The sequence below is a fragment of the Melozone crissalis genome, unplaced genomic scaffold (genome assembly GCF_028551555.1).
Source record: "Melozone crissalis strain CALT ecotype California unplaced genomic scaffold, PUWL_Pcris_2 ptg000537l_1, whole genome shotgun sequence".
Taxonomy (NCBI): domain Eukaryota; kingdom Metazoa; phylum Chordata; class Aves; order Passeriformes; family Passerellidae; genus Melozone; species Melozone crissalis.
The window spans coordinates 920,477-937,369 of record NW_026536235.1 but is presented as its reverse complement, the minus strand read 5'-3'; the positions used below and the strand labels follow the sequence as shown (position 1 = coordinate 937,369).

The 16,893-nt window shown below is 36.0% G+C and overlaps 1 protein-coding gene across 1 annotated transcript; it reads left to right on the top strand.

Moving 5' to 3' along the window:
* Positions 1-234: 234 nt before the first annotated feature.
* LOC128950305 (synaptonemal complex protein 1-like) lies at positions 235-16,566 on the top strand (the record flags this gene model as incomplete). The annotated part of the gene is made up of 18 exons (XM_054295187.1): positions 235-284; positions 450-523; positions 1,878-1,936; positions 2,326-2,395; positions 2,963-3,036; positions 3,449-3,557; positions 4,078-4,130; positions 8,627-8,794; positions 9,643-9,705; positions 10,372-10,434; positions 11,293-11,409; positions 11,993-12,103; positions 12,769-12,861; positions 13,775-13,849; positions 14,285-14,344; positions 15,562-15,708; positions 16,019-16,105; positions 16,191-16,566. Coding segments are annotated over 18 exons (1,617 nt in total), but the record flags the coding sequence as incomplete, so codon positions are not given.
* Between the last annotated feature and the right edge of the window lie 327 nt (positions 16,567-16,893).

Genomic DNA, 16,893 nt, shown 5'->3' with positions numbered 1-16,893 from the left:
AAACCTGTAAGTGTCTCATTTGCTGGTAAATTATTGTTCATTAATTACTGTATCTTTCATGAAAAAGATGACTCAGCATGTAATACCAGATAAAACAGACTTCTGTCTACTGATGCCCTAAATGACTTTTTCATGAGGGATTTGAGAAATCAAAGTGCATTTCTAATACATTTTTCAATAACAGTGTCTTTTTGCATTTGTTCCCCATGAAATCAGTTTGAAAATGGAAAACTCCATTTGAAACTGGAAGATGAGATATGTGAAAATAAAGATCTCTTGAAAGAGTAAGTAATAGAACCAAGGATATATTTTTGTGGTGGAAATAATCCGTTTTCACATGGGCAGTTTTATGTAGCTGTTAAATATTGAAGGTCATTTCCATTGTTACTCCTTAGGTGTACAAAGTACTGTGCACTCCTGTGCAAACATGATATTTTTCCCTCCTTTAGAGCTGCTGCTTCGAGGCATCTGTGTAATCTGCTCAAGGAAACCTACACTTGTTTCACAGAGAAGACCAGCAAATGTAAATGCTTTTTTAGTTTTTATTTATCAGAGTAAATGTGCTTCTAGCTTGCTCTGAATTCACAAACAGAAGCAAGAAGAAGAAATTTCTCGTGCTGTTCAGAGAAGTTCTCCAGTTGAGATCGACTGGATGTGGCTCTCAGAATGAGAAGTGAATTTTAAGTGGCTCACAAAATTGGAAGTGAAGCCCCAGGTCTAACAGACTTTTGGTTTGTAATGCTAAATGCAGAAGGCTTTTGAAGGCAGTGAAATTGTTTGCTGCAAGGTTGCCAGCCTGGGAGCTCTTTGGTGCCCAAACAGTGCTCCAGGTTTGAGGCAGTGCCCACAGCCCCGACTGGCACTGGCAGCCACTGCAGAGCAGGGCAAGGCTCCCCAAGGCTGCTCAGCCCATTGAAGCTTTGCAGTCCCAGCCACACACTGGGAATATATTCAGACATAAGAAGTGACACTTCATGCCTGTTTTTAGGCAGTAGAATCTACTCTAAATTCCCAGCACTCTGGAACAGATTTCCAGAGCTGACATTTCCTGTTTTCAGCCATCACACATTTGTGGGGAAAAAAGGTCTGAACCCCAAGGTATAATGAGTAACTGGAATTCTTCTCATGAAACTGAACAAGCCAAGACAGTTGGATAACCTAATGAAGTTTAAATTCTTGAGGTTTTAAAACATGTTCTTGATTGGGAATTTTACTTTATATGCAATTTAGAATTTTACTAACTTGATCGTGGAGACTTAAGAAGTGTCTGTTTCTTTTTTGTCTTAATTCTAGAAACACTAGAATAGTTGGAATACACTTAATTCTAGAAACACAGTGCATAGATGTACTGTTCTTTTTTGATACCTGTTTCTGTTACTGTTCTCTTTTTAATTGTTTTCTATCAATTACAAAGGGGAAAGAAAAGAAGGAAAATATGGACATGGAGTGTTGCAATTTTATGACAGATCTGTGGTTATAGGTATCTGCTGATAGGAAGAAATTCAGTGCTAAACCCTAGATTACAATTTATAAATACTAACAGTTTTGATACATTATTATTCAACAGCATTAATACTATAATAGTTAATATGGTCACATAAGCTGATCCAAAATTACACTTTTCACAGAAAAAAATATCTTGGGAAGGAAATTTAAAAGCTGAGCTTGCTCAGTGTTTCAATGAAATACATATTTTCCCTAGATTCTAAATTTTTTTGGATTGTAACTTTTGGCACCATGTTTCATAATGACTTATTTAATAACAATGGAGCTGATAATTCCTTTTTTAATTCATTATGCTGATTAAGTATTATGACTTGGGCAGCTGGCATTCTTGTTCAAAAGAAAAACTTTCTCATATGTTCTTGCTTTGATAGATGAACAGGAAAAGGAAGCAACAATACAATTGTATGAGGAACTTCACAGCAACGTAGAAGTAAGTGACCAAGCTTGATGAAAGGAATGTGAGTTCTGTGAGCTGAGCTGAGTTCCATGTTTATGTTGGGATACTGTTTGTGTCCATCATGTGTGGGTATCATGTCATGTGTGATGCAGGAAGTTGTGTTTTCAATCCCTTTTCAAGAATTATTTTTGTGTTATATCAAACACGTTCAATGGAGAAGGTGCAGCAGTGTGTGGGATGTAGATCCCTGTGATCTGGGTGATGTGTGCTTAGTGCTGGGTCACTGCCACAACTTCTGGCTTCTTTTTGGGCTCTGTTTCACCTCCCTGCTGGTTCCTCAGAATGGTTGAGGTGGGCAGCAGCCCCTGGAGAAGTTCCAGGGTTTCCAATATTGAACTTCAAGTATTAAATTTTGTTTTTAGAGAATGACAGTGGCATTTGAAGAGCTTCGTGTGCAAGCAGAGAACGACAGACTGGAAATGAGTTTCAAATGTGAGAATTCTGTTTATTGAGTTTATGCAGCTGGCTCAGTTTTGTACTTCATAGCTTGTGTTACACATGCAGTGTCAGGGCAGGCAGATGTGAAGTGCTGGAATGGTGAGCAGCTCACACTGAGACACTGGGACCCTTCTTTTATTCCTGCTGCCTTTGGTCACTGCCTGGCCCCTTCTGTTGCTGTTCCACTGGGCCAAATCTGAAACTTTATTTTTCAAACAGTCACTCAAAATTGAAGTTTTGTCTGTGAGGTACAGTCTAGAGATCAATATTTATTTCACATAGTTTGTTTATTTAAATGAGAATCCACTAGTGTATAGCTACAGAAACTTTAGCTAAATGCTCTCTCTCTGTATGTATAGCCTGCTATGTTCCTGTTTCATTTTCACATGGTCTTTTCTGTTTGTATTTTGATTATAAAATCAAACATTGCCTCAAGAATTACTCTTGGGAAACAAATGCTAGAACTGTAGAATTCCAAGCAATCTTAAAGTGGAAGTTGTATTGAACTTGGAGTATATCTCAGCTAGAATGTTAACTATGGATGTTACTGTATCTCCAAAGTAAAAGAAGAAGCAGAAAAAGTGGACAAGTTTGAGAAAGAATGCAGACTGGAAGTCAGCCAAAAGGAAAAGCAGGTTTGCTCATTTTACCATCTAAGATGTAGAGCTTTATTTGTGCCTAAAGGGGCAATGCAAGAGCCAAGAAGTGTTTCTGGGTATTAGTAAAAAAGACAAAATAATGTCTGAAGCTGCATTTAAGTCAAATCTGCTAAGTTTAATGATGTTTCAGTACCTTTAGTCTACTGGAATTGATGGTTTGATTTTGAATTGGAGAACTTTTTTGTTTAGAGTAATGTGACTTGATCAATATTTGGCTAAGATTGTATCTAGCCAAATATTATCTATCTATCTATCTATCTATCTATCTATCTATCTAATCTAACTTGAATGACAGCAAAATGTCTGCTTATCATAGCTGGGGTACAAATGAAAATTATTATCTGTCCCTTTTCCAGACTTCATGATGATATTTGTTGCATTTTTCTAGATTTCAGCTCTTACCATACAGAGAGATGAAAAAGATGATGTCATAAAAGACATCAAGGCTCAGCTGCAGATGTCACAAAATAAGATTGCTGACTTAATGGAAGCAAAATGTAAGAGTTCTGCCTGCTGTGTTTAAATGTAATTGTTTACAGAATTTCAATGTAGTTGTTTATGATTGTTTATTTATTATATGTAATTGTTTATTAGAAGCATAGGAAACAGGGCCATGATAGTCTTATTCTGTTGCTGGTTGGCAGCAGAATTTTGGGGCCTTGAAGGCCTTATTTTTGTTTGGAACAGGAGCTGCTCATGTGGGAGCAGGACTGGCAGGGCAGTTTTTAGGGTGAGTCAAGCAGTGAGAGCTTTTGAAAATTGCAAGGGGAAAATATGTTGCTTCAGTTTTGCAAATTTAAAGTCAGGCAGATGTCACTGAGGAAACTTACTTTTCAGAACTTACTTTTCAATATTTTAAGCCATCTATACTCAAATTTTATCTATCATTTTATAGTAGATGATGTCAGTACCATTGGTCTTTGTTACATTCTTTAAATGTATGTAATTTTCCATTTTTAGCAGCATTTTTTAGTAAATATCCTATTTTTAACAATATAAACTTTTTTTTTTGTTTAGTACATAATGAAGAAATGTTAAAGGAATCCCAGGGCAGTAAAGAACATTTGAGGGCAGAGCTGGAAGAGGCTAAAATTTCATTGCAAAAGGCAGAGGTACCCCTTACTTATAGCTCTATAATAGAAATAGACTAGATGAGCATTTGCATAAATAATTATGGATACTTTAGACACGAAACAGCTGTAGCTGTTTGTTGGAAAACATATTTAGAAATGATACCATGTCTTGAAGGTTACTCAAAAGAACTTGGAAACTGAATTCCAGACTACAGTGAAAACATTAATTCAGGTTACTGGAGAAAAGGAAGAGCAGGAGGAAGAATGTAAAAAAATGAAGGCTTTGCTTGCAGCACTGACAGAGGAGTTTGAGACTTCTGTTGCCAATTTGAAAAGCTTGCTGCAAGAAGAGCAAAATAGGTAAATTAATGAGTTGAAATTCCAAGAGTGATCTTACAGGTTGCAGTCTATGACAAAACCAAGAACAATTGGAAATGAAGCTGAAATTTGGAGGGTTTTTTCACACAGTGGTCTAAATGCAGAGAATTTAATGTAATTTTTTTTGTTTGTGATAGTTGATACTGTATAAAAAGTAAATTTTTGCCCCCTTCAACTTGCATAATTCTGTCTTTAAAAAATACAGATTTCTGTAGATATATATTTGTTTACTTTTATGTCTACTGTTCTGAGGTTGTAAAACTGTAATTTGATGTGTGTTGCAGGCAGATAAATTATCTGCCTGTTAAAAGTTAAATGTTCTTAAAGTGCTTGTGGTAAGACGTTGTCTTATTGTCCTGTAAGTTTCAAATCCAGTGCTTTGTACTCTACATTTGGGATTTTTCATTTACCATTTCCTTAGATTAAAGAAATCTGAAGATGATTCAAAGCTGCTTACCTTGGAGCTCCAGAATAAATCTGCTGAACTGGGTAAGGCTTGTAGAAAGGCAGAAAATGAGCTGGGCAGTAATAAAAATGTTTTCTGCTTTTTTCTGGAAATGTACTGTCTCTAGTAGTTGGGAAATGATTTTACAGTACCTGTACCTGTCAGGAATGCCTGGATTTATTTTTACTCAGCTGATCCCTTTTCTTTGGGGGTCATTGGTGCTGGCAGCAGCCAAAGGGCAGTGCTGTGCACAGCTCCAACAGTCAGACCATTCATGCATGAATTCCTCTGGAGGTAATTTTGGTTTGCAGCTCAGAGCAGCAGCACTGCAGGTGCCAGGAGTGACTTGTGCAGCAGAGATAAAACCTCCCATGGAGGTTTCTGTGACCCTCCCCATGCTGGAAGTGCAATGATGCTGGCAGGGGTTGTTTTTAAATATCATCAATTTGATATCCTGTGGTTTCTAGGGATGTGCTCCTTAGTCCCCAGAGTAAGAGCTCTGCCTTGCTGTTGAGAACTTGTAAAAAATACCAGAATTGTGACTGTGCACACAGAAACCATCTGGAAGTTAGTAACAACTGGTTTCCTTTCTCAGCATATCCATCTGATACCTTCAGCAGTTCAGATTTTTTCTGGAACAATGCAGGTGCAGCAATACTTGGAGAATACTCCAGTCTTACAGTCCATGGTTTATTTGAAGCTATAATTGTGGAAAACATCATAGGCTCTAAATTTTATTTAAGATAAATATTTAGCTTCTCTTCAGATATAGATTTGCTAATGTCTGAATCATCTTTTCAAGTCTACATTTAGATTAAGTCATAAATTAGCTTTTCATTTCCTTAAATTAATCCAACAAGTTTTGAGAACTGGGTATTGCAAAAGGGTAAATGTTTTATACTGCCTGCTAATAATGAAAAATTATTCCTGTTCCATTCATTTTACATTCCATGTGCTGTAGAAGAGATGACTAAAGTAAAATGTGATAAAGAAGTGCAACTTGAAGAGCTGTCAGAAACTCTGGTAAATGTTCATTTTATTAATCTCATGGCATTTGCTCTTCATATGAAATTCCTCTTGCTTTGTAAGTATCTTAAATGCCATAAATAAACACCATCTAGTCTACCTTAACATTTCTACTAAACTTTCTCACACACAATTTCAGTGTTTTCTTTGAAGAACTTCTTTATTGCCTCTGTTTTTCTTGTCTCCCATGCTTTTGGTTTTTCTTGTCTCTTGTGCTTTTGGTTTTCCTTCTCAAGGTTTTTGGTTATTTCTTCTTTGTTCATGCCCATTCAAATGCCACTCCCTCTGGATATAAAGTTTTCCCATTTTTTCTTCCTTCCAGGAAGGTAATTAGCTCTGGCCTCTGTGAACCCTGCTGTGCTGTGACACAGGCCCATTTTCTGTCACAGAAGTCAAAGCTATATGAAATACACTCTTAACAGAAGTTTATTTTCATTATGATTTTATATTTACAAGCCTAACAAGAATCCATATCAACTCAAGTTAAGATAGTGTGAAATCAGGTGTGCATTTTACTGTGTCTGCTTGTTGTTATAATCTGTGCATTGAGTGTTCTGAACTGAGTTTCACTCATTTTCTAAAATGGGCAAATTGGAGGACTTTGATTGAAGAAGAATCTTGAGGCTACTGTAGAAAATATGCAGAGAGAGAAAAATGTGGAGAGAGAAATGAAAATGCTCTCCAAATGAGAGAGGTCTGAAGCAGGGCAACAGTAACATGTTTTTAGAAATACTGAAGTTGCACATATTGAACTTGTATACAAGTTTATACATAAGAAACAGCACCCAGAGCAGGGTCCCACCCGAATTTTGCAGCCCAGGTAATGAAACTCACAGCAGGGGACAGACATGAACAGCACTGGTGTCACAGTTCACTTTGTCACACCACTTCCAGATCCCAGCAGAGATTGGAAAGATGCAATCTGGATAATCCATGGCATGGATGTTGTTGGGTTCTTCTGAAAGCCTTGTGCTCTTAGTTCATGTCTGATAACCTCCAGCAGTTGGAGTTTGCACATGGGAACTCAAAACTCTTCCTTTTCATTTTGCAGAAAGAATTCCATGGTTTGAAAGCACAGCTGACATGTACAGCTGAGAAGGAACAAGATTACTTAAAGCAGCTTGTGACTCTGAAAACAGATCTTGAACAAGAGGCGTATGACCATTTTGAAAATAGAATGTTTCATTAGTTTTGGTGTAATATAGAAGTTGCTTTAATCCACAGTGAAATGAACTGTGATTGTTTTCTAATGGAAGTTTTGAACCACATATATGACATTATTTATATACTTACATTTCTAAATTCCACTTTCTCTATTTATATGTATTCTATGGCATATGTAGTTGTTCCATATCTCTCTGACTTATTTAACAAGAAGAGAAAGTTTCTGAATTCATTGTTAATCTTGCTTTAAAATACATAATCTTCACTAACCATTATATTTATATAAAAGTTGACTCTGATTTTCTTTCCTTCTTCTGTCACCTTTTTACATCTCTCTGACTCTGCTGCAAAGCTTATATTTGTAGATAATTCCTGGACTTCTTTCAGCATGGAATAACACTTGATAATGGGTATGTTTAATTTAAAATGAGATTTCAAAATGCATCCTCTTATTCCTCTTGGCCATTTGTTTTAAATTAGGTTAAAGAATGAACAGCTAACAGTGTATCTCAGTAAGCTTTCACTAGAGAAAGAACAAACAGCACAAGAGAAAAATGCTGTGGCTGCAGAACTCAAGAAACTGCAAGAACAACAAGAGGCAAGTTGTAAACTTCCAGCTTTCTTGAAAGGACAATACTCAGTTTGACAAATGACTCAGTTTTGCAAATTAGATGATGAGCTGCAACATGACTTGGGTCTGTAGAGTACCTGAGCTATTTTTTGTGTTTGAATTGGAAAGGAAGTGTATTTACACTTGTGAACAAGGCAGGTCTGTGTGCTTTGGATGGCTTTGAATTTTTTAGGAAGTCACTTTGAATTTTATTTCTTTGCTGACACATGGGTCTTTATTTAGGATAGTAAGAAAAAAGAAGACAATACAAAGCAGTTAGTTGAAAATCTAGAAGAGGCAAATAGCCAGCTAAGGCAAGTAAAAGCAAATATTATTAACTGATATTGTTAAAGGAAGTAGACTCAAATAGTTAGTTGTGTTCAAATGCTGCTTTCTGGGATTTTTTGTTTAATGTTTTTCTAGATTATCTAGGTAAACAGAAACTATTCAGAATTGCTGTTGGCCAAGTAGAAATTTTCTCAGATTAGAAATACCAATTGCTGCAGGAACAATGTTTGCCATCATTTTGTATTCCATAGTAAGAGCTGTCTTGTTTTGCATTAGACATCTCAGGTGTGAAGGAAATTCAAATGGAAGTTGAAGGTTATGGATGAAATGTGACAAGGCAAAACTGGATCAGAGTTACTCTCTGTATCCCCAGTTCAATAGGCAGCTCCCATGTTTCACAGCTGCATTGCAATAGTCCAGGTCAGGATGTATTTTCCTGGGGTTCCTGGAACATCTTCTCCTACTTAAAAGAAGCATGGACAGTTCACATATTGACTTACTGGGCCTGTTGCTGCATTTTAAGAACATTTTCATTGAGCAGCTTATGAAGTTCCCATCAACATTAGCAGCTCTTTTTAGAAAATAAAATATGGGTTTATTAGAAGTACTGAAAACAAGTTAAAGGCAATATGTAAATATTTACTAATGTTTGTTAATTTGGTACTTAGAAATGAACTGGAGTCTTTGAAGGAGAAAATGGCAAAGACAGGTGAAGAGATGAAAAGCACACTGGATGAAAGAGAAGAAAATGTATGTCCTGTGTCATGAAAATATCTTACAGAACCTGCAGGGCAGCATTCAATGTAAAATCTTTGTTGGGATTTTTTCTGCAGAGCTCTGCCTGGGGGATGTGATCTCTGCCAGAGGTTTCTTCTTTCCCAGCTGCTGCCAGCTGTGCCCTTGTGTGTCCACATGTGAGCCCTGGTATTTCAAAAGACAAGCACAGTCACTGGGATGTTCACTCTTTGCTGGAAGTTTAATATTAAAGATTTATTTGTTTTCAGGCAAACAGAGAACCTGCTTTTCTGGTTTTTATATACCCACTCAGTGATGGATGGGCTCTGGATTAGATTTTTATATGTACTGTGAGTTTTAGCTTAAATAGATTCAAACATTTTTACTTTCTTTCTATTGGTTCAAAGCAACCTGGGGTTTTTAACATTAGAATGGATTTCAAAATTTCATTGTAAAAGCCTAATATTTACAATTTTAATTTCAGGTTAAGAGAACTGAAAATGAAATTTCAAGAAAGGAAAAGCCATTGAAGATTGTAGAAAATAATTGGGAAAATTCATTTTTTCATGGATGTAGGGAACTTCATACAAGTGCATTTTTTAAATTGTGAAAATGCTGGGGGTTTTTTTCTTCTTCTTTCTTAACTCCATAGCCACTAAGGAACTGGTTCACTGCTGTTAATTAACATCTTGTGGTACTTTATGGCTAAAACTCTGATTATTCTGACATGGCAGCTGGTGTTTCAGTCCCATTGGAACAAACCAGACTGGTGCAAGGGCAGATTTGAGAACATTTACAGGAATTGCTCACATAGGGAGTCATTTGTTGAACTTACTAATTCATGTCTGAAATATCTCTTTCAGATGAATAATCTGAAGAAACAGGTGGAAAATAAAACCAAATGCATGGAAGAGTTGCAACAGGAGGTGTGTAGAGATTTTAAATGTCACAAATACATAAACACATTATACTTTGGGTTGCCTTTTCAGCAGGTTTGTGTCTGCTGTGATGTCTTTAGATACACCTATGTAATTTAAAAATTCTCCTTTTTTATCCTAACCCTGAGCAAACTAGGGAGTCAGCTTTGGAATCACTTGATTTGTTAAATGAGCCTTAATTTGAAAAAAAGCAATTACAAAAATAATATCTTTAATAAACTTCTACTCTTTTTCATTTAATGCATAGTGTTTTTTATGTACTTGTATGAGTATCTCAGTTATCACTAGTAGAAAAGAATTCTGCACTAGCACAAATTGTATAAACTTCACTGTAAAAATAAATAACTTGTATTTTTGGTCATGACATCTTCACACCTTCTGTCAGCAGCATCTTAGTTTTAATTCCCATTCTGCTCCTCATTTGTTATTCCCTGCTGCTGCTCAGGAGGAGCCTTTCCTAAGGTCATGAAGAAACAGTAATTATCACAGAAATTAGCTGAACATTCATTTGTTTGAAGAATTGTTCTGGAACCTGAGTTGCACAACAGAGAGTTATTTGCCTGATGAAAGCTGGAATTTCTTGATGCAGTTAAACCATGACATAATTCTATGAACTTATTAAGATACAGTGCTTGTTTTGTTTTATTTCAACAGAATAAGGTGCTGAAAAAGAAAATTACTGCAGAAAGCAAGAAAAGCAACACTTATGAAGGGAAGGTAGGTTTAAATAACATCATGTAGAAGATGAGGTGAGTGTTTTAAGTCCCAGTGTAAGTAATTATAATACTTGTTAAATACATTCTGAGCTGGTTTATGGATCTGGGATACAGACTTTGCAGGAATGAGCTCATAGTTTTTAGAAGATGCTTCCATTTTAATCATTGGGCACTGACTATTGGACATTTAAGAGATGGATTCAAATTGCAATTAATGATGTTTCTTATCTGTTCCTTACTTTTTTTTTCTTTTGTTGATAGTGGACTGAACAGGGTTCAGCAACCTCATTGTAACAGAAAAGCATTTAAAAGACATATATATACACATATATATATATATATATATTACTCTTTTTAGTCTGTTCCTTAAATGTGTTCTGCAGTGGCAATCCCTCTGATGGGAATATTGTGTCCAGCTTTGGGTACTGCACTTGAAGAAAAGTGGAGTTTTTTGAGGATATTCATATGATAAACTTAAAAGGAAAAACTGTAATCAAAATGCACAGCTGGGAGGAAAATGTACCATAAAACCTGTGAAAATCTGATACAGATTTACAAGAGAGAAGAAACAAACATCTGTGTTTATTTTTTCCTGAGGCATTCAAAGCATTTAGGGTGACTGCTTAGGGCAGTCTTCCCCATTGTGCTGTTGCCATTGTTCCTTTGAGTATTTTCTAACTCACTTCAAGCCAAAGTTCAACTCTTTATTAAAAAAAAAAAACCTGAACTTTTAAATAGGAAACACTTGAATCATACCTGAAAAGTAACAGTGTTTGTGCTCAAAAATAAGAGGTAAGAAAAAATCATCAACATAGTAATTACTAAACAAATAACAGCAGCAATTCTGCATTCTCCAAAGGTGAATAAATTGCAGTTAGAGATGGAAAATATGAACAAGCAACATAAGGAAGAAGTTGACATCTATAAAAAAGACATAGAAACAAGAAAAGTAAATGAAAATAAACTTCGTGAAGAGGTGAGAGGTGTTAATTTTTACTGCAATTTATTTTTTTTAATTTAAAATGTTTTTATGAAGATTTATTGGCCAGAGTCCTTGCTCATATTTCAGTCTTATTAACATAAATGGAACTTGTTGTGAATCCCTGTGAACAAAGCTTTAGTACATTAGGTGCTTAGGTTGAAGTATTTGAATATGTCTTTGAAAATGAGAACTCAATTAAAAATTCTTTCTTTCAAGATATAGTTCAAAGAAATTCCACCCTTGGTATAAAGTCAGCCCAGTTAAATTAGATTATAACTTCTCCCACATTAGTATTTTTCTGCCCACACATTTTTTGATGGCAATGCTAAGAAATGTTAGGGCGGAGTGCTTGAAATGGCCTTTTGGTTTGCAGTGAGCTTGCCTGCCATGGCTGTACCTTTGATCTTGCCCATGTAAACAATCTGCAGAAAAGATGAGGCATTTGAAAGGGATCTTAAAAGCAAATAAAGGCCAAGTGGGACTGCAAACTTTGTACCCACAGGGGGAAGAAGAAATTAAGATTTTTTAAAAAATATATTGTTATGTTGATGAATGAAATGCAATTTATTACTGACAGGTAGAAAAGATGAGGTTGCTTTGTGATGAAACTGCAATGATACAGAGAGAAACTGATGCCAGATGTCAGCACAAGATAACTGAGATGATGGCACTGATGGAAAAGCACAAGGTCAGAGATTTTCCTGCTTGCTGTGGTTTGCAATGGGTGATACCATGTCAATACCATGTTTATAACTTGTGACACCACGTTAATGACCTTTCAAAAGCAGAAACAGGCCTGAGTCTCAGAAAAGGAAGCTGAACACATGCTGGACTTTGCATCATCTAAAATCAAATTCATTTGAAGATTTTGAAAAGATTCCTATGGGCAGATAATTCCAGTCATCTAAACTTCTGGGATTTCTAGATTTTTTTTCAATTCAGGCTTCCTTTGATACCATCTGAATGCAATATTTTTCAGTATCAGTTTGGCCTCTTTCTCAGAGGTTACCTAGTGACTGTCAGCAGTTTAGCCTGACACATTTTAGTTTACCTTTCTATTCCTCATTTTGCAATATCTTTAGCAGATACAGTAATAAAGATGGCACAGCTGGCTCTTAGTGCTGAGCACATATTGCTGCACAGAAATAAAGCACTCTCTGCCAGTCCACAAAATAATACTTGAATTGAGCATTTTCTGTTTTACAGTTTGTGCAGAAGCATCAATGAATCTTTTCTTTCTGAATCCTAAGAGCCTGGTTTGAAAAAATGATGTTTTAAGACTGGATAACTCCATAATTGTAACATTTAGTCACATGTTTTGAGTTTGTTGTTGGTTTGGTTTTTTTACCACAGAATGAATATGATAAATTGGTTGAAGAAAAAGATGCAGAGTTAAAAGTATACAAAATGAAACAGCAAAAGCAGATATCATCAGAAAGGGCACTGGTAAGGAGCACTTTGCAATGGTCAATAATTCAGTGAAGGGGCTGATGTCCTTGTGGAGTGGTTTTATACTGGCTAAGTGCCAGGCGCACACAAAAAAGCATTCACTCATTTTTCTCTGCTGTAGTTGAGCAGTGGAGGGGAAAGAAAAATTCAGGGACTGAGTTGAGATAAAGATTAGGAGAAAAACACTTTGAGGGTAAAGCAGATTCGAACTTAAATAGTATCAAAAATTATTATTAATAGAATTAAAAGTGAGTAATGAGAATTAAAATAAACCTTTAAAACACTTTTTTTCCCAATCCCTGCCTCTTGCCCACCCACAGCACAGAGAGACAAAAGATGTGATCTTCAGTCAGTGTGTGACTTCTAAAGATCTTTTTTCAGTTTGCTTCGAGAGTTTCTTTTCCTGCTGTGCTCTGGGGTCTTTCCCACCAGAGACAGTTCTCTGGGAACTTTTCCAGTGTGGTTTGAATTTTTACCAGTAGCAGTCCCACCCAACCTGCTGCACCAGATCTTATTCTGGGCACTAAAAACTCCAAATGTTTCTAAAAAGAAATTGGAGTAGCAGTGTGCTTGTGTCTGCTCCTCCAGCTAGTGGGTCATGTTCTGACTCCCCACTTTGAATAGGAAACTTATGTTTTAAATATTTAGATTGTGCCCTCTCACTCCTGTTCTCCCAAGGGTTTTAAGCTATTACCTTGAACACTTCTGATCAAATACCTGTTTCTAACAGTGCTTCAGTCTTTTTTAAACAAGCTAAAGCAAAGCTTCAAGTATAGGGCTGAAAAGCAAATAGAATTATCTTGTGTACCTAATGAGTGTCCCTGTTAATTAGTCCCTGTCTCACTTGGGACTGTTTTCCTTTTTCTGGGCTGTGCATAGTTAACCCTGTCCTTTATTTAATGGTTTGTAGGAAAATGAGCTGTCGTGTTTGAAAAAGGAACTGTCCTCCCTTAAGGAACAACTGAAAGCAGAAATGGAAGAAAAGGTGGAGTTTTTTATTCACTGAGCAGTGGGGGTGAGAGGTGTGGCCTGGGCTTGTGCTGTGGGAAGAGCTGGATTAGAAATGAAACTGAACAGAAAAATAGTGACTTTGGAATGCTGGGGTTGTGCTAAATCTGGTCATCTATTTGTGTGAACTTTGTAACAGTCTGTGATTATAGATTATATATAAATAAACAACAAAACAAAACTCTCCTTTATTTTTGGTAATTTTAACTGGCTAAAGCAAAAAAGTTCCCTAAACTGCAGGGGTTTTTTCAGTGACTTTTGAATGCTGGGGTTGTACTACATCTGGTCATATTTTTGTGTGAACTTTGTAGCAGTCTGTGATTATAGACTGTGCTCTGTCATTACACCAAGAACATTTTTAACAACTGAAATCAAATAAATATTTCCTTGCTGTCACATAACTCTTTTGTAGGAGAATCTCGTAAAAGAGCACTCTGGCAGTATGATTTCTGAAAGTGAAAAGAAACACAAGGTAACTTGAACTTTTTAATTGCTTTTAGAATTTGGGAGTGTTGATATGTGTAGAATCAATTGAAATGCCATGACAATTTATTTGCATTCAACAAAAGACATTGGAATGCTTTTGACTTCAAACTTTTTAAATTATAGAAAATACAAACTTATGTTCCTGGTACTCCTAAACCTTGTTTAGATCTATACAGTGAATCTATTAATGTAAAAAATAAAAAGTCTCCAAATTATATTCCTAAAATTAAAAAAATAAAAGTAAAAATAAAAAAAATGTGTTCTTCAGAACAGGAAGCCCCTTGGGCAGTCCAACATTGAAGTTTTGTAACTCCTAACAGTGAATTTTTCTTGTTGCATTTTTCTGCCTGTATTTCTTACTTCTCTTTCGATGATTTTTTTTTTCCCATGGGATAAGAAGGGATTTTAAAGGGTCACACCATTCCATGGAGATATTAGACAGCAGTTTCTGGGAGGGCTCCCAGTGTGTAATTTTTCTTGCTCAGTTGTTGATATTTTATGTCTCTAGAATTGTTTTACATAGTCTTAAAAGTGTCCATTTGTAAAGGCACTTTTCCTCTATAGAAGAGAAAAAAGCTGATATAGCTGTAAAAATGGTCAAAGTATCAAAGTAGTCCTGACTGCAGAACTCACCCTTCTTCCTGTAAGGAGTTCACTTGTGGTTTTCACATTGGAACAATGGAATCCAGCACCATTTTGATGTTATCTGTCAAAAAAAAGGTTGCACTGGACCATTCAATGCTTCTCAGTTTAACTTCTAATGAAAAAACTATTTTAAGTAACACCAATCTTGATATAGCTATCAGTCTTTCTCTGGAAGCCTTTTCCTGCAGTTTTGTTTGTTCCCATTTTCTTTGATGTTTGATAGAGTCCAATGGAGTGGCTACAGTTCAGAATAACCTAAATTTCTGCAGATAAGCATGGAGAACTTAAATACAATGTGCCATGAAACTCAGCTCTTCCATAGCTTCCCCTTCATTCTCCTCATTTGGCAATAAAAATAGTATAAAAAATGATATTTATACCCCACCCCACTTTGTTTGGGTCTTTGCTCCATGTTTGGATGGAAAGATCAGAGTTCCACCATTTCTCTCAGGTGAATTCTTGGACACTCAGACTGTAAACTGGGTCCTGAGTTTGGCTTTAGATTCCATACTTACCCCATAAAATATAATCTAAAAAGAAAAACATTTTCTTTCCCAGACATGTGTTATAAAGACTCCTCCAAGGGATAAAATGCAGAGTGGAAGAAGCACAAACCTGCCTGCAGAGCAGAGCAGCAGGAAAAAGCAGAAAGTGCTTGTGCAGCTGGACACTCAGTCAGACAGCTCTGAGCACACTGACCTCCTGGTAAGAGTCAGAGAACAAATCATGTGCTGAGCAGCTCTTTGTGCTCACTGCTGGGGCTGAGAATGGAAATAAAGAGTTTGGGCTTCCACATTCAAGCCAATATTTATGTATATTTTTAATTTATTGGTTCTTTCTGGAACTGTAGTTGTATGTACATAATTAACATTCTTTTTATGGAACTGTTAAGCCTCATAATGACATCTTAACTTTTTTTTTCATAGTTTAATATCCTTAGGGGGAAAGAAAAAGTATTTTTAATATAGTGTGACTAAGTAACTTTCAATTTAACTTTTAACTTTTAATTTAATAGAGCATAGTCTCAGAAGAAGAAATGTTTAAAAATTTGTACAAAGATTATCCACAAGCTTCACAATTACATTCCACAGCACCAAAAAAGGTATGTTAGCCTTTCCTAAGATTAAACCAAGCAGTTAATCAGATTGTTTACAGAAACTAAAGGATGGCTTTATTTTCCTTCCTAGAGCCCAGCTCCATGCAGCGTGAAATCTCCAGGCTCTGCTCTGAAACTCAAAACCATGAGGAGAATGCGCGAGGCGGGCTGGACTGCACTCTCCAAAATGGACAGGAAAAGGAAAATTATAGATGCTGTAAAGCTCTTTGCTTAAAATGCAGAAATATCCAGTGCCCTGGCATTGCTTGCAGGGCTGTTTTTCTCTCAGAGTTAGTGCTTTGTTGCATTTTTCTGTCATACTCAGTGTGTTTAATACTATGTTCATTCCTTTACACAAATAAACTTTAGAGATCCATAACTGCAACCCCTGCAGAGCTTTTTCCACCTTTCCTCCCTTGTGCTTCAAAATGTTGGGAAAAAAATTGGCCAGTTTTAAATTTGGAAATAAATAGAACTACATAGAAAGTTGTTTCAAAGCTGTTTCTAGCATTAGAAATTCTAGTTTTAAATAACTTCTGTTCTTTTGCATTTACTCTGTTTCTCTTAACACATAAATACTTAGTGGAGAAAATGTAGCTGTTAAATGAATGTTCTTTTACTGAAGTCCTCTTGCTTTTTCCTGCATTTTAATGGCTGTTCGACCAGTCTTTTAGATTGTTTTATTTTCAGTATGTTAAAATGGTTTTGAAACTTCTACAATTTCAGTAGAATTACTTGTATTTAAAAAGATTTCAGCTTCATAAGGAGTAAAATATGCATGTTACAAGATTGTG